Source organism: Athene noctua, chromosome 23, assembly GCF_965140245.1.
Source record: "Athene noctua chromosome 23, bAthNoc1.hap1.1, whole genome shotgun sequence".
NCBI classification, from domain to species: domain Eukaryota; kingdom Metazoa; phylum Chordata; class Aves; order Strigiformes; family Strigidae; genus Athene; species Athene noctua.
In genome coordinates this window covers 1,566,677-1,593,709 of record NC_134059.1, presented here as the reverse complement: position 1 = coordinate 1,593,709, position 27,033 = coordinate 1,566,677, and the positions used below count along the sequence as shown (strand labels likewise).

General features: G+C 49.0%; 1 protein-coding gene across 1 annotated transcript; it reads left to right on the top strand.

The window, feature by feature from the left end:
* Positions 1–3,075: 3,075 nt before the first annotated feature.
* LOC141969735 (uncharacterized) lies at positions 3,076–27,033 on the top strand. The gene is made up of 12 exons (XM_074925813.1): positions 3,076–3,149; positions 5,244–5,364; positions 6,721–6,762; positions 12,634–12,727; positions 13,479–13,604; positions 14,172–14,303; positions 15,496–15,648; positions 16,946–17,143; positions 17,776–17,935; positions 20,300–20,506; positions 22,973–23,113; positions 26,267–27,033. The coding sequence occupies exons 6-12, from the start codon at positions 14,211–14,213 to the stop codon at positions 27,031–27,033; spliced, it is 1,719 nt and encodes a 572-aa protein (XP_074781914.1). The 5' UTR covers positions 3,076–3,149; positions 5,244–5,364; positions 6,721–6,762; positions 12,634–12,727; positions 13,479–13,604; positions 14,172–14,210.

The window sequence follows — 27,033 nt, the reverse complement described above, 5'->3', positions numbered from 1 at the left end:
TGGGTTTTCCCCTACATCAGCCCCACCGTGCTGTGGGTTATGCTGGGAGCTGCAGGGTGTTGGCAGCACCCTGGTGTTGTGGCTGCTGCTGAGCAGGGCTTACACAGCACCAAGGCTCCTTCCGACATTTCTCCCAGTGGGACGGGGTGGGCAAGATCTCTGGAGGGGACACAGCCAGGACAGCTGACCCCAGCTGACCCAAGGGATATTCCAGACCCTGTGACGTCTGCTCAGTTTAAAGCTGGGAGAAAGGAGGAAGGGGGTGGGGTCACCCTTGGTCCTCCGAGGCAACCACCCCGCATATGGGAGCCCCGATCCTGAGAAGGCCCCACATTGCCTGTCCATGGGAAGTAGAGAATAAATCTGTTTGCTTTTGCTTCCGCGTGCGGACCTTTGCTTTGCTTTGCTTATGTTAAAACTGCTTTTGTTTCACCCACAAGGGTTGGTCTGTCTTATTTTCTTTCCCTTCTTTGCCCTGTTTAAAAAACAAGAGGAAAAGGGGGGGGAAAGTGATAGAGCGACTTGGTGGGTACCTGGCATTTAGCCAAAGTCAAACCATCACACCAACAAATAAATTTTTGCATCCATCCTGTGCTAAGCTAATACGCCACAGGTCACCAAACCAAACCACTCCTGTGCCAGTCACTGTTTGGATTTGGGGAACCACGTTATCACAGTACTGCAGCCTAGTAACATTAACATACTCAACAGGTGCAACACTGGCCAACAAATCCAATTCTTGCAAAGGGAAAGAAATTGTTTGATTTAAATTCTCAATGACTGTCTTTTGCCAAGCTGTGTTAGGCATAGACGGCCAAACATAGATGATATTTGTGATGAAACAACCGTCATCGCTTTGATCGCTAGTCAGATTCACACTCTGTTGTTTCCAATATCCACCAAAATGAGTTTCATTTTCCCGCAACGGAGTGCCAATTAAACAGGTTCGAAAAGGATCATTGAAGTGCTAAGGCTTGGACAATAGGCCAAAGCCAGAGTTGACCTATAGATGAATCCTGTATATTTTATAACTGATAACCATTGTGCTAACAGGTATTATACTAAGTTATAATAAACCACCTATCCTGATGTAAAAGGTGGAAGTGTTGAAGCCTGAGCAACAGGCCCTGAACTGAAACTGCTAACTCGGAACGTAATCCTTAATGAAATATGCATGGAGGATGTAGCTACCTTGAATGTATCTTTCCCTTCCTTTGTATGGGAATAGAACAACCGAGTCACGGAGGCAGGTGTCTGTCCCCGAGACCTGATGTGAGATCTTGTGCATAATCCCATCAGATAAACAGAGAAACTCCCTGAGCTTCTTCCTTGAGCCCTGGCCAGGCTCTGGGGGGAACCTAATGTGAGATTGAAGCCAGGTATTTCCGTTTAAAACAAAGGTGCCAGCTATTCTGGCTTGCTGATTTTTGGGTCTATAAGGCTGGACCCGCTCACAGCGACTCTGGAAGCCTCAGCTACGGGTGCAGGCACCGCGTAGGATTTCCCACTTGGAGGGAAATGTTCTCCAAACCCTCGCTGTAACCGGGGCTGCCCAGCGCCTGCAGGGCTGGGTGATGGTAAAGTATGTGAGTGGTCATGTCTCTTTCTTAATCACTATTCTCTCTCTCTCAGGTAGTAATGATTTGATGCATTACCCTGTATTTTCCTATTTAAGTGCACTATTGTGTCTTTTCTCACTGTATGTTTTCTGTATTATTTTGTAATATTATTTAGTTATTTCTAGTAAAATATGCCTGCTCTTTTCACTCTGGTGTCTGAGTTTAATTGGTATCCCTGATCAGCAGACTCAAACAAAAATCCTTTATCCCAGATGTATTTGCCCATGTTACCCAAATATTTGTTCTAGCATAATGTCAAAAATTCCTTCACAAACTGTTACAAAACAAAATAAGATAGACATCACCCCCATTTCCCACGTTTGATGTATCGCCATGGTTTGGCCTCTTTTTGCCAGTCGTCCTTGTTCACCTGTCAGCTTCGAGGAATGTTTATTCCAGTGCCACAACTTCTGTCTACTCTCTTGTTATTCTGCCCAATTCACTGCAAAGCTAAGCAGGACCTGCCTTTCCTAAACCCATGCTGACTGGGCCTGAGCATCTGGTTGTCCTGCATGTGCTGTACGATGGTACTCAGGACGAGCTGCTCCATCAGCTTCCCAGGCACCAAAGTCAAGCTGACAGCCCTGTAATTTACTGGATCATCCTTCTGACCCTTCTTATGGATGGGCGTCACATTGGCCAGTCTCCAATCTGTTGGGACCTCCCCGGTCAGCCAGGACTGCTGGGAAACGATGGAAAGTGGCTTGGCGAGCACCCAGCCAGCTCCTTCAGCACCCTCGAGTGTATCCCATCTGGTCCCATAGACTTGTGAGTGTCTACATGATGCAGCAGGTCACTGACTGTCTCCTGGATTGCGGGGAGGTCATTCTCCCAGTCTCTGTCATCTGGCTGAGGAGGCTGGATTCCCTCAATACAGCTCAACATGCTGGGGGGGCTCCCGGGGGCTCTGGGGGTAGGGCTGCCCGGTGCCTGTGCCCAGGGGGGTCTGTGTCCTTCCCCCTCCCCTCCCCAGCTCTGACTTTACTCCTGGGCCTGCCCCGGCCGGGCCCAGCTCCAGCTGACCAGGAGCACACACGCCCGCCCCCCCGCCCCCCAGGCATCCAGCGGGCAGGAGAAACCCCGACACCTGCCCAAGGGCCCCAGGGGTGACCCCAGTACTGACCGCAGCCGGGCCGCAGCTGGAGCAAAGGCTGCAGCTCCCGAGACCAACATGGCCGCCGGTGAGCCCCGTGCCCGGGACTGCAGCTCCCAGCATGCCCCGGGAACCAACATGGCCGCCGGTGAGCCCCGTGCCCGGGACTGCAGCTCCCAGCATGCCCCGGGAACCAACATGGCCGCCGGTGAGCCCCGTGCCCGGGACTGCAGCTCCCAGCATGCCCCGGGGCACCCGTTCCCGCGGTCTGACCCTGCGCGGACACCGTCCCCCGGCCCGGCCCCGCCCCCCAGCCCCATGGCCGCCTCCCCGGGCTGCTGCGGCCGGTGGAGAAGGGGAGAGGCGGGGGAAGAGTTGCAGGAGAAGAAGAAGAAGGAGAAAGAGAAGAGGAGGGAGGGACAGAGCGGCGGAGAGAGGTGGGACAGGGCGTTGGGCTGCTGGAGAGGGACGGGCGGTGGGCAGAGGGATGGGAAACGGGCAGTGGGACGAGGAGAGGGGGGGGAGCTGGATAGGGAGTGGGGGAAGGAGAAATGCTGGTGAGGAGCCGGGCAGAGGGGCAGAGCGGGAGGAGGGTGGAGGGGAAGGGGACAGCGGGTGCAGGAAGGAAGAGAGTGGTGAGCCTCAGGACGGAGGGACAGCGAGAGGAGAAGGGCAGGAAGGAGGACAGAGGGACGGACAGACACAGGCAGGGCGAGTGAGCGGGCCGGGGGGCGAGAGACAGCAAAGGCACCAGCAGAGTGGAGGGACAGAGACATGGGACAGGGAGCAGGAGAGAGGGACGGAGGGGAGAGCAAGGGAGAGGCAGGGACAGAGAGCAGGGCACGGAGCAAGAGAAGATGGAAACAGTCCCAGGAGACTGAGAAACAGGGTGTGGGTCAGGACAAGGGTCCGAGAAGGACACAACAGCGATGGCCTCCGGGATGGAGATGGAGGAAGAGCAAAAGGGGATGGGGGGCAGAACCGAGTCCCAGAGAGAGGGCCCAGGCAGCTGAGCAGGGGAGACAGGGGGGAGAGAGGGGACAGGCTGCAGGAGAGAGAGGGAAAATAAGGCCAGGAAGCAGCACCTGGTGACAGAAAAAAGAGGACAGGGAGCGGAAGAGAGAGCTGTGGAGAAAGGCAGAAAATAGCAACAGGCTATATCATGTCTATAAACTATGACAAAGGTGTTGGGGGCACCAGTTACCTGGAGGGATACTGAATGTTATGTGTAATCTGTAATTTTTAATGTACTATAAAGTGAGTAATCCAAACTTGTTTTCAAAGATTTGAATGACAAACTGTAAGCTATTGATCCAGCATAGCGTGAAACAGACCTGTACCTGTTACCAGGAACTGCTGTGCTTCAACTTTTTTCTTAGAGTTACCGATGAAATGCTACATCTAGTGCCAGAGGAAGAGAACTTCCTGCTCACGCTCCCTGCAATTAAACTGTGGGCAAAATATGGATAAGGTGATTGTTCATAATCTTTAAGCTTTTCAGAGACACCTCATGCTGAAAAGATAATACCGTTGGAAGTACTTCAGCTTTGGATAGCCGTTTAAGTGACAGTTTTCAAACAAAGCCCTGTTTTTTAGTTTAGATTCAAGGTCTGTCCATGGGGTGGAGTGGGTGTGTTTTTTAATGGGGGTAGAGTGGGGAGAAGAGGGGAGTTCCTGCAAGACAAGGTGCTTTACTGCTTATCAGGAACCTGACTACAGATTGTAAAAAAGACAAGTTAATATAAAAGCTTGTTCCATAAGGAATAAGAAAGTATTGTTTGGGTATGCGTCTAGAGCAAGTGCTAGAAGAATGACAGAATTTTTTTCTTAAGGGACGTTGGAGTGAAGCAGTAGCTGTAGCAGTGTAGGCAAATTTCAGAGTAGCAGGATTTTGGGAAGTGGTGTGGGAATGATCCTTTTTCTCATCGCTGTTAAGGACCAACAGTTTTGGCCTCATGGCACTGCAATAACAACTGACTTTGAGGCTGAAGTGTAGTGAGTATTCTGTAGATTGTGAAGTTGGTGCTGCAAATTTGAAGGAATATCCTTGGGTATTGAAAGACTGCAGGCTAACTCCAGTGTATCCGCTCTGGGACAGGGCATTTTCTGCAGCCTGCTGGGATTTCTTGGTGGGCTTTCCTGGGCAATGCTGGTAGCGAGAACATGTCTGCTCTACCCAGATGCTTTGGCTTCTGCTCTTGTGAACAAGTTCTTGTTTTTTTTTCACAATAGTAAGAGCTATTGTTTATTCTAATTTGCAGCAAGAAGTAACACTTCTAGAGGTAGTTTTTCATAAAAGGTTTATGTTGACAACATTTAGTCCTACCCTGAATTACATGGCAGTTTTAGATGGACGGTTACTGGCTTTTCTTATAGAGGGAATGGCCAAATCCTGCGCTGCTGACACAACCCAAAGACAGCAATCTTAATTTACCACGGTGGGACCCTAGGGTGTGTAAACATTGACTTCAGAAGCCTTTAAACTTTTTTCTAACCTGTTGATACTGAGCACAATTGTTTTAACATCCCAGGTGACCCCCTCAGACCAGTACCATGTAATGGGGATCCTCGGCCCAGGCTCTCCACAGCAGGACACTGCACACACGGGATCTGCATCAACGACAGCGGTAACGGGAGAGGAGATCAAACATGGTAAAGTCCTTCCTGTGCTTGTTAAGTGATTTAAAAATGTAATCCTTGCTATATGAAACCACATCATCTGAATTGGTACCTAAGCACAATTCACAAGTGAAACGGTCCTGCCAGCATAGCGCTTTTTGAGCAGCAACAGTTCAGTGTTTCAAGCAAGAAGACATCAGAGCAATTAAAAAGGGAAGAGTGAACATGTATCTGGAAAGACAGTGCCTGGAGAGGCAGTTAATTTGGAGGAAGGAGAGATTGGAAGAGATCTCCAGGTCCATCAAAAGCTGACTGAACTCCATAGTAAGCAATGAGGGGTTGGCTGGTTGCTTCCTCCGATTCACGGAAACAGACTCTACAACTCGAATAGAGTTATACAGCAGGTATGTTTACTCCAGGGTGCGAGGAGATTTTTCTCCAGAAGGTTGCACTCCGACGGCACATTTTACCAAAGCTTATAGACTGTGCATATACATATTAATTGGATTACATAGCACAAATATCCATATGCATAAGTGAGGCTGGGTTAGTTCTAGAGGCTGGTGTCAGCAGTTTCTCTTTGCACCTGCCCATTGCCTCCTGGGGGGCGTCTCTGGGGGTCTGTTGTCGGAAGGCTCATAGTCTTTCTCACCTTGTACTTTTCCTCAGAGATTCTCTTAGCCAGTTTCTTGAACAAGCAGAGTGGTTCCAGAAGGTTTGCCACCTCTGTCTTATCTAAAACCACCAGTATACTAGTTCTACCACCCATACATGGCTACTACATCTACTCTATCCACTACAAAACCAAACTTGTTAGAGGGCATCTGCTTTCAAAGGACATGTCTCTTATTTTTGCTGAACACAGTGGCCCTTGGTAAGCTTTCACAGAACTGTCAGGGCAAGCAGGATTATTAAGCAATATTCAGAAATCATTACAAGTTGCTATAAGTAAATAAGTTGCCAAAGCAGGTGGTCATTTCCTTGTATCACCTCCTTTCTTTATTTCCCTTGGAAGGCTGTTGCAGCACCCAAATCTTCTAAGCATTAAGAAGTTTTCTTCCAGTTTGCAGCTTAAAGTTACTCAGGACCAGGCAGTACATATTTTTTCTGGTGCTCACACCCTTCAATCTTAGTAACTGTTCTCCCTAAGTGTTATTTCCCTCTCCTGCATTTACAGGAGTCACCCCACTCTTCTCCCACTTGCTTTCCTGGCCCGAGCAAATCCGGCACTCCTGACGTCAGCCCTCACGTCCGCCTGCCATGTCCCAGTGATCCTTGAGAAGCGAACCTGACCCCAGAGGTCTGGGTTTTCCCACTGTGTGTGGGGGAAACAGCCTGACCCCTGGTTGGTGGCAGCAGGGTGTGATACTGGTTCTCCTGTCTCTGCAGATCCCAACAGAGAAAAGAGTTTTGGCTGGACGCCATCCTCAGGTGAGTCCCGCTGCAGTAGCAAAGCTCTGGTGCCAGCGTGTCCGTCGGTGGGATGCTCCAGCTGAGCTGAAAGGCAACTCGAGAGCTGGGGGAGAGGTACCCCCACTGCTGGGGCAGCTGCAGGGCAGCGCTGGCCGAGTTGCTCAGCCTTGTGTTGGTAAAGTAACACCAAGCTGATCCTGCTGCCACCATTTGCTCCTTTTGTGTCTGGATTTCTCCTGATGTAAATGGTGCTGGAGGGGCTGGCAGGGGAGAGAGCAAAGGAGGAGGAGGCGAGTAGTGAGGAGGTGTTGAGTAGCGAGGAGGAGGCGTGTAGTGAGGAGGAGGAGGGTGTGGTGATCAGTGGAGGCGATCAGGGAGGAGGAGGCGGCGGCGAGCAAGATCAAGGCCATGGCGAGCAGGGGCGGGACATGGCAGCCGGTGCCACCAGCAGCTCCCAGGCGCGGCCGGAGCCAGACCCAGACCCGACAGGCTCCTCGGCAGAGCTGCCTCTCGCTGTGCCCGGAGCGCTGGCCCTTCGACCTGAGCCACTCGCCGCCGTGGTGAGTGGGGCTGGGGGGCTCCGGGGACCTGGGGATGGGCTTGGGGGGCTCCAGGCGAGGCGCTCAGGAGGGCTCCAGAAGGCCCAGAATCGCTCCGGGGGGACTGTGGAGGGCCCAGGGCTGGCCCGGGCAGGCTCTGGAGAGCAGGGGTGTCTGGGGGCCGCTCTGGTCACTGTCCCTCCTGCGCAGTCCTGGGCAGTGGCAGCAGGGGGGACATGGGGGCCGTGGTGCAGTCAGGGTCACCCCTTGCGCGTGAACTGGGTTAACTGGGCAGCCGTGCTCGTTTCCCGGCCCCGGCCTTTCGATTCTGTAAGAATAACGATGCGGAATTGAGCACCGCAAACAGCTGGAAGCCCTGAAGGTGTTTCCCGGCGCTCGGTGCGGGCAGAGCGGTGGTTCTGGCTGCGAGGTTTGGTTGGGGGGAGCCGTCGGGCGCAGGCCGGCGCCTTGAACCCGGCTCCTCTGCGCATCCCGGGCCCTTGCGCCGTGGTGACGGCGTGTGCTGGGAGCGGGGCCGTGGCCTCAGGCCTTCCCCTTGTTGTTGTCCAGCTTCAGAGCTGCAGGTTGTGAGTGTCAGCGCAGCCAAACAGTGAGGTTAGACAAAGGTTCAAGTCAGGTGAGACAAAGAGTAAAGAAGTAGTGTGAAGCCTGTGAGACAAAACCCAGGTGGATGTGAGCCGAGCATCCGTGGGGCAAGGTGAGCAGTGGTCTCTTTGAGGTCAGATGGTCAGGGCTGAAGGGGTCCTGCAGATTTTTCAGCAAAGATACGAGGTGATTTGGAGAGACTGTGGCCTCTCCCTCCCGTGGCTATGACTTGAGTAAAACGGTACGTGTGCTTCAGGGTTTGGTGGCCTTGGAAGAGACCAGTTAATTATTGTTGGGCTCCAAAGCCCCATCAAAATGTCGCCTGCTGTCTCGGGTCAGTTTGTTCAGTAGCCGTGTCCCGGCGTGGTTTCTGACAAGCCCGGCAGTAGTAGTCGAGGTTAACAACTGTGGAAGCCAGGGCAGTTCCTCGAGGTGAAGTCCCTGAGGCGCAGTGCGGGGCGGCGGGTGGCCCAGCCGTGGGCAGCGGCTCCCTCTCGGAGCAGGAGGGTCAGTGTACATGTGACAGAGCCCTGGCTCCTCACACAGCACCAGCCTCCTTTTGTGGAGACAGGGGATTGTTTTCCGGGCTTTTCATCTTCTGAATAGTTGGCCTGGGAGAGAGAGGAACCCGCTGGCCCTATCCGCTTAGCGTAAGCTTGGAGGCACCAAACAAAATAAAGATTTTTGCTGTATAGTGTCATAAAGGCAGCAGTTACCTTCTGGATGCCTGTACTAGCATGTAGATGGCAAAATCCCGTTCTCTGTGATGGGCTTGCACCATCTTCTAAGTCCTAAGCCCACATGGGCCTGTTAGGCCATTCCCAGCGGGGACTCACAAAGTCCTTACCATCAGGATTTAACGCCAAATCCCAGTTCTGCAGAGAACCACTTTGCCAGCATCGGCTTCCCTCTCTGGAGACTCTGACAGCATTTTATTGTGCAAGTGGGACCTAGGTGATGGTGGCTGAGGAGTTTCTTAGGGAGGGAATGGCAAGCAGGTGCCGGGTGCCTGGAAAGTCTCCTCAGAGGAGTCTTTGCTCCCCAGCGGAACGCACTGGGCCAGTGCCCCTGCCTTGGGGGACTTTGAACTTGCTGTTTGTGGTTGACAGCCTGTGGTGAGACTTGTCCTGCCTGAAAGCCGGACGAGCCTTTCTTGTTCGTGTCCCAGCAGACACGGTGTGAGATCCAGCAGGTTGCTGGGGTGAGGAGTGGTCTCCCCCAGGGCAGGGCTGGCTGGCTGAGGGGCAGAAAGCTCCAGCTGGGGCGTACGACACTGGGGCTCCGGTTCCCCGTGACTCCACCAGTGCGGAGCTACAGCTTTGGGGCTCTCTTAGATTATGCCTCTGGGGAGCAGTCACTGATTTAATTGCCCTGTAATTATTAACTGCAAAGATTTGCTTTACAAAACTGACACGGGATGCCTGCTGTGACTTTGTCTTGATATCCTTTCAAATGAGCAAGAGCAGTCTTAAAAATCATTGTGATACACAGCCCTGGCCCTGAGTACAGTGTGTTGTGCACTGCAAGGTGAGAAAAACCAGATACTGGTAATAAATAATAGTGGCAGTGATACTACAATGCAAATCCTGCTGAATACGGAGTTCCAAGTGGAAAGTTCCTTAATTGCCTAAAATCCTGGTCATCAGCTCAGCTCTGGTTTGTGTTTGTTTTTGTAATCCCAATTTGCTCTGTTTCAGTAGAATGGCCAGTTAATGCAAGGGATATGTAAATTGGGGAATATTCCTTTTTCCCATGGTATATGGTCCCTCACTTCAACATTCTAGACAGGTGAGAAGCAGAGATAATTTTGATGGTGACCTTTTCCTTTGAAACTCCAAAAATCTAATCTTTAATATAAAGTATATTCTCATCTACGATAGTAAGCAAGGTAAAGAACATTTATGGTTTAAAAAGTGGATGCCCATTGAAAATGTATTGTTAAAAGGGGATGTCACCACTTCTCAGCAACTCTGTAGTAAAAGTGCTACATCTGGAACATCCCCGCTGAAGAATTTTGAGGAGATTGCCTCATTTGAGTCAGTCTTGATTTGGTATGAATTTGGGGAACTGGACTCAAATTTAGGTGCAGGTGAAGGAGGATTTTGAGCAAATTAAAAAAAAAGAAAAAAAATCAGGAACAAACAGTGTACATCCAAGCATTTTAAATCACCTTAAATGAAATTACTGAACTATCAGTGATGTGAAGTTACTGTCTGTGATACCAGAGAAACAAATGCGATACTAGTTTTGAGAAGAGCTTCGACTCTCGTCTTGGAGGCTACAGATCAGTCGGTCTAGCTTCTGTGCTAGGAAAATTGTTCAGCAATTCCAGTAAATACCGAGAATTTGTAGAGAGAAGAAGAAACAGGATAAACAGCAGAGAAAAAGGAGTCCCAGAAATAAAAATTTTAAAAAAGACTTTTTGGGCTTACTATGATACCGCTGTAACAAACATTTTGTACAGTACTGTTTAAGACTGATTCTCCTCCTTTGCTGTCTGTTTTCCTAACACACATTTTTGTCAGTTCTGCACTTATATTTCTTGTAGAGGATTTAGGGGTGACATTCGTATGTAGCTCTTAAATATTTAAATCTCTGGAAGAAAGCTTCTCAGACATGAACTTCTGTTTTCCCTTTGCTGACAACATGTGCAGGAGCAGAGGACTAAATGAGACCAGGGGTCGGCTTTGCTCAAGAGCTTGTTTCTGACAGTCATGGAGGTAGGAAATCCGTGACGTTTCTGCGATAACTTGCTCTTGGGGAGGCGCTGCACAAGCCCCAGGCTGCGTTGCTCTGTGGAGCCAGCAATGAGCCCAGATCCGTGCTGCGCGGGTGCCAGCGCCCGGCGTGTTCCGTGCGGTGGCCCTGTGCCGCTCTCCTGGGCGAGAGGGGCCTTCCCTGGCAGAGAGCTCGGGCTGCCCGCCGCACCGTGCCTCTGCCGAAGCCCAGGGCATCCAGCTGCCTTCTTTCCAGCGGTTTGATGGGTCTTGGTTGAGGCCCCAAACATTTCCTCCTTCCCTCCAGTACCTTTTTGAACCTTGAATTGAATTCAGCATTTTTGAGGACCAGCCCGTTCATCATTTAAATGAGAAAATACAGGTACAGACTTCTTTGAAACTGAAGTTACTACATCCCTCTGCTCAGGTGGGAGTTGCATTTTAGCTGCTTTTATGGTCCCTGAAATATTAGATGGAAGGAAGTCAATGAAAAGGAATTGGATTGACTTTCTCCTCTGCTGCTGTATGCAGCTGCCAGGTGATAGCATGAGTCAATCCTCAGCAGAACCAATGTAATCTGGTGGTTTCAAAGCGAATGCAAGCAGTGGATTCAAAAAGTAATGTAGAACAGTTACTGTAGTACCGGTGTTTCATCAATGTGCATAACAGGGTGAACTAACTTGTTTGTTTAAAGTTTAATTTATTGTTGGTAGGCTACCTGTGAGATTCTTGGGAAAGCGCAGATAAAATTCCTGTTAATCCATGATCTCTTTGGGTTTTTTGGTTTCTTTTGTTTAAATTGTTTGTTCTTTTGTTGAGCACACCTTTGTGTGTGGTAATTCAGCATAGCAACAGACATTTATCTTGAATTATCCTGTTGAAAGGTGTGTAATACAGGTACAGTGGAATTTAAATGTAAAGCCAAAGGAAGCAAAGGAGTTCAATCTCTTGTTGTGTAATTAAAACACAACCTGCCTAGAGAGCCCAAAGGTCAGACTGAACGTATTATGCAATAAATTTATGCGCTCACAAATGTGAGCGGACTTAGAGTATTAAAAACTGAAGCCTACTGTCACTTCCTTGGTTATTTCTCCTGTCTTCCAGAGGGTGAAGTCAAATAAGGTTGTATTAAGAACTACTTAAAACTGTGTCTGCTAATTATGGATGCTTCAGCTTTTGTGTTCGTTCAGCTCATACCTGAGGTTGAGTTTTTGGAACCTCTGCTCTTTGGTAGCTGTGATGGTTCAGCTCTGTTGGCTTCCCAGGGATGCAGGACGTGCCTTGGGTAGAGCAGGGGAGGGTCCTGCTTGGATGGGCTGCGTGGTCTGGTTCTTCCTTTGTTGGTCTTACAGCTTCTCACCAATAAATAGGAGAGAGGTGAATTTGTTCACTTTGGATTGTTCAAGGTACGCATTAGAGAACCTTGAGCATATTGACATGGGAACTGGAAGAGACTTGAGGAGGCCTTGCATTCATTTTTGTTGCTCTGGATACAGAGGAGGACTTGGCACCCCTGTGCCAGGGCTCTGGGAAGGGGAATAGCCCAGCAGAGAGGAGCCCGGCCCAACCCTTCTGGCCTCTACAGCAGGGCAGTCCCGGGAGTCTGCTGGACCGAACAGCCCTTCAGAGTGGGGGCAGTGCTGTCTGGTCGGTCTCTCTCAAGCCTCGGAAGCGCGCTCTAAAATCTCGGAAGAGTCCGTTATCCGAGGAGGCTGTTGCGGGGGTTGGTCTTGGAGGAGACCTCCAGGGCTGGGCTCTGCTGGAGCCTGTGCCTTGGTGGTGCTACGCCGTTCGGTGCTGAGCTGCTCTGTCTGCTGTAGACGTCCCTTGTTTCTGACGGGAATCCTCCGGAGGCCGTAAGATGTTGCTTTTACATAATCTGATGGGCATTTACCTGGCAAAATGTTGGGCATGGTTCAATGAGACAGCATTTTGTGCAGCAAACGATTGGGCAGGTCTTTGTAAATGAAGCTGTAATGATTTGGCTGTCAAGGGACTTATATGCATCTGTATTGCTTTTATTTCAGATTACTGAAAACCTACGACAGACTGAAGGACAAACACTTGACTAAGTACGTCAGCAATACCTGGATAAGACAACATCATCAGAGATCAGGACTGGTGAGATTGAAAAATTTCCTTTTCTGAGAAAAAAAGAAAAGAATGAATTGTTTCTCTTAATATTGCACAAGTCAAATCACTGATAGTCCTGTTGTTCATTTCTTAGAAGTATGCGTTGTCATTGGTAAGAATTTGACCAGCCAAACACGTGCAATTCTGCTGTGCCAGATCAAAGCCACACGATCCCAAAGTTCTCCCCTACACCGTATCCCGCAGCAGCATTGATTCTCTTAGGTTACTGTTTCTCTTAGGTTTTTAAAATGTGACATCTAAGCATCTTTGACTCTAATAGCTGTTTAAATAGGTTCAGTGTTATTTTTTTAAAAGACTTCAATGGAAAACTGAAGGATTTGGTCAAGGTGAATGTGCTGGACATTTTGAAAAATACTTATGCACTCCTGGGTGTGACTCTGCTTAGCACAGGCAGATGCAACCCCTACGCAGTAGGAAGGCAAGTATTTAATTGCCCTCCGCTGACTTGGGCAGCGGCCCCTGAAGAGCAAGGCTGAGCCCACAGCTTTTAGGAAATGTGACTGGGGCTCTCCTGCCCTCTTCAGTTGGCTGATGGGGTCCCCGGGGTCAAAGAAACGACAATTCTGTGCTCGGAAGGTGAGTTCCAGCACCGTGGCAGAAGCAGCGGTGGTAACTGACTGGGAAGAGAAAGTAGCCTTTCTGGGGAATTGGGCTCTGTTTAAAAACACACCCTGTCCTGTCTTGTCCTTCTTAGTTACATTCTATTTGTTTATGGCAGATCTCGGGAAGTGGAAGAATCCTACCTGAGAAGGAATGCCAGCTGAATACTATAGAGGAGGAACACCTGAGATACACACGGGAGGGCCTGGCTGGCACCGTGTTTCGTAAGGCCCTTGGCATAGAGGTATGCATTGACCAGGACACAGGAACCTGGCTGCAATTAGCAGAGTAATTTAATCCTCAGCTCACACGTTCAGTGAATTTGGCTGAGTAGCTAATCTGAAAGAAAAGAAGAAAGACAGATGACTGAGCAAGGGAGGATGAGAGACAGAGCTGTCTGTCTGCAGAAGGGTCGTCAGCCCAGTGTGGGGCTTTTGAAAAGAAAAGGGAGGGAGGGGCAGCAGCCAGAGCAAGGAAGTGTCAGATGCACTCAGATTTAAGAGACCTTCAGCCAAGCCAAGAATCAGGAGATACGGAGAAACAGGCAGATGATTGAATTTAGGAGGATCAGCAGCTGGAGAGGACTGCAGGGAAATGAGTCAGAGGTGGGAACAAGTCTTGTCCCTTGTCTCTCTCCTTCTCCCCGTGATTTCCTTTCCTTCCTTAACCAGGCGTCCCAGTGTCACAGCTGTCCAGTGAAAGACAGCTGGCAGGCAAGCTCAGACGTTGCTGTTAGAGCTGGCAGGCCGATGCTGATGTGCTTCTTTCCCACAATTTAGTACCTCAGAGACATAAATTTCTCTTCTTTTAGGCGGGACCATCCAGAAGACCGGTGGGAAATGCCAGCTTTATGCACTCCCCTCATCCACCACCCGGTCCAAGAAATCATCGTGGGCTCTTCCCTCCCCTTGGCAGAGAAGCAACTGGTCGCTCCCAACAACAGGTGAGTTTTAGCAGCCACCCCGAAGGCGCTGGCGTGAGCACACAGAGCGCAGGCGTGCACGTAGGCCTGTGAGGTCTGACTGCCCCATCCTCCATCCCCTGGGGCCGACCTCCTGTTTGCAGGGTTGTCTCATTAGAGAGAAGTCTGCAGAAGCCGATGCTGCAGGAATGGCACATCAGAACGTGGAAAAAAAAAAAATCTTTGTGATAAACCTGCTTTAATCCTTCCCTTTTCTCTGCCTTGTCGCCCAAAGCTAGGCCGGTGTCAGTACGTTAAGTATTGTTAATGGGTGCTGCGGCTGTAGGTGCGTTCACACGCATTCTAAAATCCTGAGAGCAATGGAGGTCTTTTAGAAAACAGAGGTGAAGGGGTGAAGAAAGATGAAAGCTCATGCAGAAGGCTGTGCTTTGGAGCTCTGGCTCAGAAACCTCTTCCTCTCTGTTAACAGGCAGAGAAGGAATGTTAATATACTCTTGAAATATAAGGATACTAACGTCTAAGGTCAGAGGCCAAATATATGGTTCAGTTTTCACCGGTTCTCGATTTCAGTGATGATCATGGGTGCAGACTGCAGTGAGATTTTCAGTCCTGAATAACCTCCTCTCCAGAAAGAGGACACTTGGGCCTGTAGTTGTGTGTGGTGGTGGACATCGTCACATCAACACTGATCCAAGGAGTCTGCCTGTTCTAAGGCAGCAAGTTAACTCGGATAAACAGGTTTTTAACTTGGTGTTCTGAGGGGTATACAAAGAAAAGCTGAACTAAAAAAGTCACAAAAATGCAGAGTATTGCACAAAAATAGGCCTGCTTTGGTGGTGCGTTCTCTCAGTGTGCGTGTGCTGAAGGCACCAAAAGGCAGCACGTGGCTGCGTTCCTGTGAGTGTCTGTGAGCTCACGTGTTTGCTTCAAGGCTGCACTGTGAAGAGACAGTAGCAAAACCTGGATTTATGGTCAAGAGTTATTCTGGATGCTCCAGTATTTGGATGCTTAATGAAAGATGCCTAAAGGGGCCTGGCTCTTTGGAGGCAGACTAGAAAATGTAATTTCCTGAAGGTACCTGAGAATCACTCATCACTTCCAAATATCTCAATCGGTGCTGTTTTTTTTTTTTTTTTCCCCCCCCTCATGATGCTGTTCTGCTCTGGAAACTATACGATGAGATTTTGTAGCTGTTTTCTCTATTCTGTTCTAGACTTCCAGGCGACCACATGCAGCTCCAGGGGATCTGCAGCACTCACTCCATTTCCCACCACTTCCCATCTGTGCTGCAGTGGGGGCTGTAAATACTTCAACATCTAAAAAGAAGTGCCTGGCACCTCAACTCAGTCTACAGCCTGCCAGCAGGGTGAGGCCATATTTCATTCTGAAAATAATGTCATTTTAGGGACAGCTTTATAATACTGCTTTAGTACTGTAGTTCCCAGACCTGGTTAGTGCAGGCAACATGCCTTCCAAATGGTGATCAGCTTTTATTTAAACTCTCCTTGTTAACCTCCCCTTAATTTTCAAGACATTGACTTACTGGTCTAATGCCCAGTTCTTGATCACAGTGAGGAAAAATGTGGTGGCTTATCTTTTATAGTATAAAACCTCTGCATGCATAATTTTCTCCCTCCACATAGACTATCTGTTATGTCGAGAGGGAGGCAGCCACCTGGTTAACACCAAGAACTCAGGAATATTATCACAGAGCCTTACAAGTTTTCACCTTCATCTACAGCTGCAAAGTAACAAAAAACCTCCTTTATTTTTTCCTGTTACCATTCCTCCTGCTAAGTCACACTGGCAGGTTCAGAGAATGAGAGCTTTTTGGAGTAGCCAGACATGATCTTGATACATACACAGTTACTTTCAGGTGAGATTTGGACTTTTTTTCTAGGAAAACATGGTGTAATTGGTTTTGTGTTAGGAGTTCCATGGGGCTGGAGGATTTCGGAATGGGGCTGTGACCGCTGCCTGGCAGACACTGGACGAATAGCTCCCTCCTGCATTTGCTCTTACTGTGATGGGCACCATCCTTTCTCCAAGAATTTGCCGGCACTTTCTGCTTCATGCTCCCTGCTGACAAAACAGCCGGATCAGTCACAGGTTATGCAGACATGATGCAGACCTCAGACCCAGAGCACACGATGTTTGTGGAATTTATTCTCTAGAGTTGCCTTTTGCTTTTCAGGGCCCTGGGCCTCTGTTTGCATTTCATCTGAAGGAGGACGAGACCTCCACTACAAATGGGAGAGAAGCGTTTTGAACCACATCTTGTGTAACTGATGCCAAATGACGTTACTATTGGGAGACCTTGGCTGCTTTGGAACTTGCTTGCCAGCGGAGGGAGCGCAGCAGTGCCGTGGGGTTCTGTCTGCTGGGGATCAGAACTCTGCACTACAAGCAGTACCCGGCTCACAGTGCTGTATATAGCTATGGGGGTGACGCTCCCAAGCAATCTGCCTGTTGCTTTGCAAATTAAAAGAAAGGGTTTTAGCACAGAAATCTTTTCCTGAACAAAATTGCAAGCACTCAGTTATGGAACTGTTCTAGAAGCATGTGTCTTACGAGGTGTAAAGAGCCATCAAACCATGGTTGGTTCAATACGCTCGGTCGCTGGTTTTGCATAACCTATTTAACCTGGTTACATGTTTTCACAGGAGGAAAGGAGCGAAGTAAAAGGTCCAAATGCGGTAAAATACATGACCAGTTTATCTCCCGTCGTTAACACCGGCCTGATACCGGCACCACCTCCACCCCAGCAAAAACGTGGAAACACAGTGAGAAGTGAGGTAACCAGAGGGAGAAAATTGTGTCCCGTCAGTGTGCCCACTGAGGCAGAGCACCCTCCGAGGAAGGTAAGTTAGCTCTGTCTACATCTCTGTTTATGTACAGGTATATAATCTTCCTTGTTGGTGTATTTGCCTAATGCTGAAAGATGTGTCGACCTAGTTTGCATAAAGATTCACTGAATTTTTGAAAGAAATAAAATTCCTAACTATTAAAATCTGTAACTGCCACCCATCTCTGTATATACTAAAACATTTGGTGTTTTTCATCAGCTGGGGGAAAAAAAGGTGCTTGAACAGAAAAACCATGGGATCTCTTACTTAACACCTTCTGGTGTAGTCAGTCTGATCCTGTCTCTGACCATGTCTGAAATGCCTTGAGCGTACGAACCTTCATCTGTTACACTAGACCTCCAGCCAGTTTTAACTCCTGTGAAGGAAATGGTAGGAACCCTGGATTGGGAGGCGCGATGTGGGTCATGGTCCCTGCAATTTTGGGCAATTCGATGCAGTGGATTTTCAGTTTGAAATCTTTTCCTGCCCTTCTGCATATTACAAATCAGTTCCCAATTTAAGCAGCTCAAGGCCTGTCTTAAAAGACTGGCAGCCTCAAGTGTACGGCACACATACATGCTCTTTGTGTTCACCTTCTGTTAGAGTTGGAAGCTGACTGCATTTTTTTTGTGTATTTCCTGCTACAGAATTCTGGCGTCGTCTCCAGGTCCCTGGTACGCAGCGGCGCGCGTGTCACCGTGGCCTTGGTGGGGAAAAATCTCTGTTTACCTGGCAAGGCTGCTGGGGACAGGCAGCACTGTGGAGGGGAGAACCTGTGTATGTACAAAGGCAGACTACTGGAAGGAGGTAAGGGTGCAGAGTCAAAGAATTCATATCGATTCTGGCAACGTCTTTTTTTCTTTTGGCTAAAATGTTGGTGTGGCATCAAAATGACTTCAGCTGAGCTCAGTCAAGATACATGGATCCAGGGATTTTTATACCATCTTTTATACCATCTGCCTCCAGACTAAATGTGGATCTACTGTTTCATGATTGTAAGTGAGGTTAGAGTGACTTCTGCAAATTATGGTAGAAGGAACTTAGAGAACTAATTTAACAAAATACTGTAGCTTAGGTGAATTTCGTATAGAGACGTGTGGTTAATAAAGTAGTAGTAGTAGTAGTAGTGGTAGCAAACTGTCCTTAAATGGGGGTTGTCTCTTTCTGACTTGCTCCATCACATCATGTTGCTTATTACTCCAGAAGGAAAAGTGCATAATGGGAGCCCAATTCCCATCTCTCTGACGTGAGTGCAATCCCATAGCACCAGTAAAAGGTGAATTGTGTTCTGGGATCCTGGGAAGAGGCGATGGCTGGGAGATTGTCACTTGTGAGGAGGAGTGATTCCACCGATGACACCCCTCATTCCAGCTCACAGACCCCCTGTGCTGGCGTTTTCAGCGGGCGTGGGAAGATGGTGCAGAGCTCCCTGCGCTCCCGCCCGTCCCCGAGGCTGTGGGAGCACCGCGGCGTGCCCGCGGATCAGCTCATGGGCTGCTGGGCTGGCTCCCCGCTGTGTCCTCTGTGCCTGCCCCTCTTGTCCCCAGCCCTGCTCACAGGCCTGCGGGAGTGACCAGTGTAAAGGGGGTACAACCCCGTCCCCCCGGCATGGAGGGGGGTGGCCGCCTCGGTGCCCTCCCGCCTGGATGCCAAGCGGTGCCCTTGCAGAGCAGCCTGGAACGGCTCCAGAAGCAGCATCTTTCCGGTGCCCGGTGTTGCCTGAGCCCAGCCGCGTCCGTGCGGGCCCAGAGCCGCTGGTGCTGAGCTGTGCTCATCTGGAGCCTCGGCTGCCCCTGCCAGGGGTGTCCCACTGCGGGGGCTCTGACGTGCTGCTGCCCTGCACCCGGTGGGCACGTGCCAGGAATCCTAAACCTCCTGTGCACGATGCCCACTCCTGTAAGGCAAGGGCGGAGTTAAGTTTGTGGAGATGGGAGGCTCTGCTCTCTGTTCTGCTGTGGCTGTGAGTGCCCAAACGGAGTGGCTTGTCACAGGGGTGCCCAGCTTGGCACTCTGGGGCTGGAGAGAGACGGGGCTGTTGTGTAGGGAGGAGGTGGGGTATTACCCCACAGAAAAAAAAAAAAATCTCCTTATTCCCTTAATTCTCATTGTCTGGGTAACTGTTTATCTGCCTAATTGGTTCTGCATCAGATACGCGTTATTTCTGTCCCTGGCATCTGTCACTTCAGTGTTTTAAAAGCACCGATCGAAAGAAAAAGAGGCGGGCAATAAAATCTGAAAGGTGAGAAGTGATGGCCATGAGGGACAGCTGGTGTGTCAGCGGTGGCAGCTCTCCTGCACCGTTTGGGTTTGTTGCCTCTCTGCTGCGCGCGCAGTGAGCTGGTGGTGGCAGTGGAATTACTGAATGTCACGGGGAAATCACTGACATCACCGTGCGCTGGTGCCTGGGGTTCCAACCGCGGCAGCTCGGCTGGGCAGGGGAGGATTCTTTAATGCGTACGCGTGGGGCCAGTCTGTACTACAGATGTGAGCAGAGCTGTCTGTGAGCTACTACAGCTTGTCAGGCTCGTGGCCTGGGACGGAATCCAGACCATGTTGGTGTGGAAATGGTAAATCTGTTGTAAGCCTCATTTGTATGAGGATTTCACGTGGGAGCTGAAGGAGGTACGGGAGCAGTGCGGTGGCAGAGTGTTCCTGCGCAGCACCCTTTGCCTGTATTGATTTAATTCATTCAGTTTGTAAGCCACTGCTTTGCTGATTAGCCATGTCAATCCACATTTGTCTTACTTTGTGCTGCAGTAGATATCTTTCTCCAGTTTTCTCTGTTGCTGGCATTTTTTCTTCATGGCAACAGTTTTTTCTCCTGTAACAAGAGACTGTGTGGCATTTTCTCTCTGAGTTTGCCCAGTTCTCAGTTTTTCTAGTCCTTTCAGTGGCTAATGGTTTTGTTTGTTGTTTTTAATGTGTTGACCACACTTGATGCATCATTCAGTAGCTTTAGTGCTTTTTGCTATGCTGTTTATGAAGAATACGATGCTTTTTTATGATAATGTGCTGTTACTCTTCCATCTGTGGTCCTAGATTCTCTCATGGCATTAAAAAGACAGAGCAAATGTACAGGCAAAAGGAGACTGATGAAGTTAACCTCTGCCTGCTTAAAAAGAACTTTATTAGTTGTGAATTCCGTCTCACAGTATGATTCTTGTATTTTAGAGTACGATGATGATATTGAAGCAGAAGAGAGACAGATTGACGATCAAATGAGTGGAACATCAGAGTCACCCTCAGGTGATGAAAAACCTGACTTGGACACTGAAAAGGAGAGTGAAACCTTATCAGAGAAGGCATTGGAGGTCTCTGACAGTGAGAAGGATGAAGATGATAAATACTCTGACAGTGACTTCTGGGACAATGAACAAGGTTAGATTTTTTTCATACTGAGGCTTAAAGAAGTTGACCTGATGACTGTTTTACATTTTTTATGCACGTTTTACATTTTGCGCGTGCCCGGTACATGTTAAGGGGAAAACACATGAAAAAGCATGCAATTCCTACTGAATTGGGAAAAGATAGCTGTTTTATCTGTTATTAATTCAACCATCCTCACTGAAATGCAGCAAAACCCACAGGCAGTGTAAGGGTGTGCCAGCTCACAGCAGACTTTGCTGAAGTGCACCGGTGCAGAAGTGGAGCTGGAGCCAGTCGGCAAATTAGCTCTAAATACTTGGGCAGATCAGCACTTAATGTCAGCGGTCACTGACGTCCGAGACCACTCACACCTTCGGAGGATAGGTGCTTTCACCTGAGAAGCCCCCGGCACACCCAGCGTGCCTCCTGGTGGTTTAGCAGTGCTGTCTTTAATGGCCCCGAGCAGCCAGAACCTCGGCGGCGTCCCCTGCCGCACTGCTGGCCCGTGCTGGCCGAGGGAGGAGATGCCGTCAGCTCGGCTCTCCCTGCTGCCTGCCTGGGATTATCTTCATCAGTAATCCCATGGAAAACTCGCAGGCAAGTTCTCATTTCTTAGATGAACAGCAGCATTCCATTCACCACGTCGTTGCCTCTTCCTTGGGGCAGTGTTTTAGTTCTTCTTAACTTTTCTCCTCTATGGCTTTGTGAGATCCTGAGCTGACTTCTGTGCCTCTTGCTTGTCATAATGTACCAGGATTTCTCCATTTCCTGCTCTTTCAAAATCAGTTACTTTACATTCCTTACATTTGACAGTCCTAATGTGCAAACCATTTCTCGAGTTAAACGGAAACTTTCACATTTGGATTTCTGGGTGAATTAAGCAATGGCAATATTAAGCAATACAGCTCGTTGTGAAAAGGTTGCAGCTGCAAGGAAGATCCAGTCTTTTTATAGAAAGTATAAAGTCCACCAGAAATTCCAATTAGGTTTGAAACTTCCTTGCTTATAAAATCATTGCAGTGATCAAAAAGAATCTTAACTTTTGTTCTCTCGTGATAATGAGAAATAGCTTGTGATTCAGGAATAATCAGTACGATTTTCTGCTTGTTAGTGCATGGCATTATGAACTTCTCTGTGACTTTACTCAGCTGCCTCTCAAGCTCTAGCAGTGTGTGATGATCATTCTTTCTCTTTCCTATTTGTTAATTTTTTTGTGTTTTCCCCTTTGAAATGAAATCTTACTACTTTTTTCCCCACCACTGAACAGAAGAGGTGGAGAGAAGGGATAAAAAAGATGTGGGTTTCTCCCAACGGAGTAGTAATAATAAATTCATGAAACATAAGAATTCATTGGTAATTTTGAGGGCAAGAAGAGCTTTCTGCTTGAATGAAGGACTCCCTGAAAGTAGTATAGGTGGAAATATTCCAAGCAGCGTTAGTAGCAACTACTAGTTCCATTTTTTTAGGAGACCGGTAAAGTGCCTAATAGCTCTCCACAGTGGAAGATGTTTCTGGATATTCATTATTTTAAAAGTTTTTCTTTAATTCAACACCATTTTTTTTTAGCTATGCGTTTAGCTATGCGTTTTTGCACATCCTTAAGCAGGTCTTTTCCATTCTTTCTATTTACAAATTCTCCAAGACAACATGACCCCATTTCACTGTTGTTGGCTTCAGCTTTCATCTGCGTGTGTCCTGAAATTCCACATGCTCTGTACATTTATTGTGCTTTGAGGTCATCTGCCGAGCCTTGGGCCTGTAATTTTTTCAAAGAAATACTCGCTTAAGCTTAAGTATGTGTCTTAGTGTTGGTAGACCAAGATTTTGGATAGCAAGCTTTTGGGCATGGATGCTACGTTTCTGTGTTTCAGCAATCAGTACACTAATCCTCTTGTAAGCTATGAGTGCTGCTTTGGCAGAAATAACGCGCTAATAGCAATGGGATCTGGATCTTTATGAGTGCGTGTTGTGGACAGATTTTGTCTCATCTTAGTTCAGCATATGATGACGCTTGTTCAAGAGTGTCTGAACCCGTTGGGCCCCTTGGGTCAGTTCAGCCAGCATACAGAGTCCAGAATAAAATCCAGATAACTGAGGTGCCACAGATGTGACTTTTGCATACAATATTATGAGTCGGACATAAATAAAGAGCGTGTAAGAGGGACCTTGGCATTCAAATCCCTGTGGACCATAAGCCTGTGAATGAACTGGGGAGAATCGCTGACGGTTCCCCTGGTGCAGTGTGTAATCTGCACGTTGGAGTGGTTCTGTCTGTTTGTACTCTCGTCAGTGTCTGGGAGCGGTGGTGTTTTCTGGGACTGTGAACACACCTCCTGTCACAACAGAGGCGCGAGTCCGGGGCAGGCTGGAGGTGCCAGAGTCATTGCCAGGTGGTGGCTGCCCAGTCATTTGTGCCTCACGCCTTTTGCTTTTTAATGGCTTCTCTTTCCGGCTTCCTCTTTTGTAACTTTGTGATAGTTCTTGAAGATTGCAGTCCAGTCCAGGTGGAAACAGCAACGGCACCTGGATGTGGTCGTCACGTGTATTCTGAACCTGATGACTCCTGTCCAGATGTGGAAGAAGAGGTCCTAGAAAGTGGGGAGTATGATGCCAGTGAAGGTGAGGTTGGCTGTTGAGCAGGGATGAGATCTGATTCATCTGAAGTCTTTTTATAGAAGTGCTTGCCCTTTCCCTTTCCTTGCTAGTCTATCAAACCCTATGTCTGCTCTTTTCTCTCCTAACTTGTACAAAATTGGGTGGTGACTAGCTGGCTTCTGCAGTCATGTGTAGTTAACCTGTATTACAGTAAACAACTGCTTTGTTGGCAGCTGTAATGGTCCTAGGAAAAGAATCCAGGCCATGAAAAACTGGGTGCCAGTCAAGAAAAGAGCTGTGGAAAGCAGGAGTCTAGCGAGTTTCCCTTTGCTTCCAGGTAGCGCAGGGGCTCCTGGGGAGGTGAATGTCCAGGACAGGCAGGGTGGGACTGACAGATGGAGGGCAGCTGAGCTGCAGCCTCCATCTCCGTGCTGCGCCCCGTTTGTCTTCCAAGCTCATCTCCTGGTGAGCAGTTGGCCTAATTGGCAGTGAGGAACCTTCAGCTTGGTCTTGGTTCCCTCCAAGAACGTTTCTGGTCCCTGCAGCCTGAGCCATTCATTGCTGGGAGCGTGGTCTGCCCGACAGAAGAGCCTTGCCTGTCACCCGGGGGGTGTTCCAGCCAGCCATCCTGCCGCGGCCATCAGCCGTACCGGAAGGTCACCTTAAGCTTCCGCTCCCCAGCGGCAGTGAGTCTGAAAAGCGAAGAAACCCACAGGTTAAAACTGACTTCAGTCTGCACTGCTGCTCTTCCATTTCCTTCTGCCATCCTCTAAGGCTCTAAGAGCTGGCAGGAACAGGCCAACTCTACTGTTTTTAAATTGCAAGTTGCGCACGGTCTTGTACGTTGACACATTAATCCCGGGTGTTGCAAGTTTGTTTTTCTGGTCAGCTGGGAGCCTTTTGACCTCCTTCCTCTATGTAGCCTAAGAGCACAGTCTTGTAAGGTGAGTTGTCTTTCATCTGGAGAGTGTATGCAGGAGGCTGGAGGTTCCTTCTTGTCTCTGGTCTGTCAGCAATTGTCTTTTTCCTCAGTAATTCTTTGTCAGGTGAAACTCCTTCTGCCTCAGTCCCATCAGCTGACTGCAGACAACAGTCGGTACCATTTAGTTTCAAAGCCTGGTGGTCTTCATGTGTTGGTCTTCACACGGATCCGTGTTTCTGATGCAGAGAGCAGGGTAGCGAAGATGTAGTTCCTGGGCAGCCCGACTTCTGTGGCAGTTGTCCCTCTGGATCGGGGTTGAAACCTGTTTGCTTCCCGGGGGGCAGGTGGTCTTTGGAAAGACCCGAATCTCCTAGTTGTTACCTTCTCAGGTGCCACGGTGCCTCATCTGGAATACTTTAATGCTGAAACAACCTCACGGTTGCTGTTATCATTCTGCCCAAGGCAAGACCTCACTTTACAGAAGGGAATATGTTGTAATCAGCAGCCAGAGTAAATAAACTGCTCTTTCTGCTAACGAAGCAGGTAAACAGGCAGACTATGCCATGCACCACACAGCATTTGGTTTCTTTCAGGCAAAGTGAACAAAGCATCTATTTTGCAGGGACCAGCAAAATCCATTACATTAGACTCAGTCCGGTATAAGCAGCTGGACAGTTTGGACGCTGTACTTTTGTGGAGAGAGGAATATTTACTCTGAGCTGGGATGACAGTTTGGGATGTTTTCATTTTGTACCAAAACTTCCCTTAGAAAGTTTTAAAATGATTTCATGTTACTGATGTTGGTAGTAGACCTGAGCTCTCCCAGATTCAGGAGGTAGGGTTTTCAGTGTGAGTGGTGTAAAAGTATGGTAGTGATTGATAACTGCCTTTTTATATCTATGTAGATATATATATATAATATGTATAAAAGAAGAAAAAATTTAAAATATAAGGTACAGAAAGCTAGTAGTGAACATAAGCAACAAACCTGGTGCAAGATGCGTCTTGGACGAAGGCATGATTTCTTGTATTGCAAAATGTAGAGTTTTTAATTATAATTTTGAAGTGTGGTCCAGTGTTTAGCGATGTGGGGTCTGGTGGGAGGAAGCAACCTGCTGAGCTCTCTCCTCTCCTTCCCCATCCTCCCTTCTCTTTCTGGAAACTGTCTTCCCAGCCTGTCCTGCCTGCTCCTGGTTCCTGCACTGTCTGCAGCCACCTGGGCTCCTTGTGCACCTTCCAGTTCCCTCTGTGGAGACCTGGGAGCGAGTCGGGCCCGGCTCTGAAGGGCAGGAAGGGAGGGGTGGGCGCGGGGAGCAGCGGGGCCAGGGGGAGGGTTGTGGCAAGCCGGACACGAGCTCCACTCGGCTGGCAGAGATGGGCCAGGCAAATAGCGTCCTCGAGGCCTGGAGCCTTCTCTGTCTGCCGTCCAGAAAGGGGCTCTGGTTGCACAGTGGGTTGCGCCAGCAAGCAGCAGAAAGCAGTAACTGTGGGGTGCAGCAGCAGTGCAGGAGGGTAAAACAAGTCAAAAGGAGTGGGAGATGATTTGGGGCAAGACAGCCTTTGCACAGTTTGGGAAAGGTAGCTTGGGAAAGACGTTGCTCTTGTTCCTTGTGGTGGCACAAAACTTCTCTTTTCTTCAAGAACCGGAACGTGCCGTGTTTGTACAGAGCACTGGTGCAGCAGCACAGGCTGCCGGGGGGGCTGCCTCGGGACAGACCCCACAGCACAGAATTCAGTGAGGGCACTGCCGTGAAATTCCCAGCGGGCAGGAATCGACCTTGTGTTATTCCCCTGATGTAATTACAGAATCCATGGGAAGCAATTACACAAAGAGCTGAGTATTCTTTTTCCTGTGTGTGCGTATTTTACGTGAGCAATTTACCACCTATTTCTTAACTTTTGAACATTACTGCCAAGCTTATAGCTACTTCGTAGACACACCTGGGCTCCCTGCTAGGCAGGTGAGGGAAGGAGGGAGAGTACAGAGGGCAAGCAGAGCTGTCAGAGTTGAAAGATGGTCGGGCATCGGCATTTTGGCTTAAATTGGTTATGCCAGATGCCCGAACAGCAGCACTAGAAACGTAGTCAGAGCAAAGGTGCATGATGAGAAGCAGCAGAGCCAGCTGTCGTCTTGTCACCATGCCGATGGTCCCCTCATTGCTTGGGAGAGATAGCATCTTTAACAATAGCCCTGTAAACAGCCTTAACACTAACACAATTCTCAGTAAAACTATTGTTTTGTTTATATTTAATAGCACCAGACGGAACTTTTGTGGCAGAAGGAAGAAGAACACTTGATGTGCAGGAAGCATCAGAAAAAGCGGGACGAGAAAGGACGATGCTAGGGGAGACAAAAGCAATTGAGGAGGCACATTTTGTTGAAGAGGAAGAAGTTTTCACCAAAGAGGCAGGAGAAGAAGCGGAACGGTTGGGAGACTTGCTGCCCGAGGACGAAGCAGTGGCTGTGCTGCAGGCAGAGGGTCAGCCTGTGGTAGAGGAATCTGCACCTGAAGAGAGTGCCATGGCAGAGGGAGATCCCAAAGGACAGGGGATAGGGAAAGGAAGGGCCTTTGGCATTGAGATGACACCTGGGGAACGGGGAGTTCTGGTGGAGGGGATGGAGAGCGAGGCAGAGCTCGAGGAGCGGGGAACTGGGGAAGAGGAGGTGCCAGGAGCAGGGGAATTGCTTGACGAGGAGGAAAGCAGAATGCAGCCTGAGGGACGGGGTGGGGCTGAGGAATGGTCTGAGAGTGATGAGGAGGAATCAGAAGAAGAGGAGTCTGACGGAGAGGAGGACATGGAGGAGGGAGATACTTCAGGGGAGGACGACATGGCAAGTGATATGTCTGAGGGGGAGGAGGACGGGGATGCGGGAGAATTTGAAGGGACAGATGTGAGGATTCCTTTTTCTGAAGAAGAGGAGGAGATGGACGAGGTAGGATTTGAAGGGGAAGATGTGCTTGGTGCTCTGTTTGAGGGAGAGGAGGATGGGATGAGGGAGAATTTGAAGGGATGGATGTAG

Excerpts from the sequence above, each read along its gene's own strand:
- LOC141969735 (XM_074925813.1), top strand. The coding sequence starts at position 14,211 with ATGCACTCCCCTCATCCACCACCCGGTCCAAGAAATCATCGTGGGCTC. Across the intron at positions 14,304-15,495 it reads CTGGTCGCTCCCAACAACAG|ACTTCCAGGCGACCACATGC; the intron begins GTGAGTTTTAGC and ends ATTCTGTTCTAG. Across the intron at positions 17,936-20,299 it reads AGGCAGACTACTGGAAGGAG|AGTACGATGATGATATTGAA; the intron begins GTAAGGGTGCAG and ends CTTGTATTTTAG.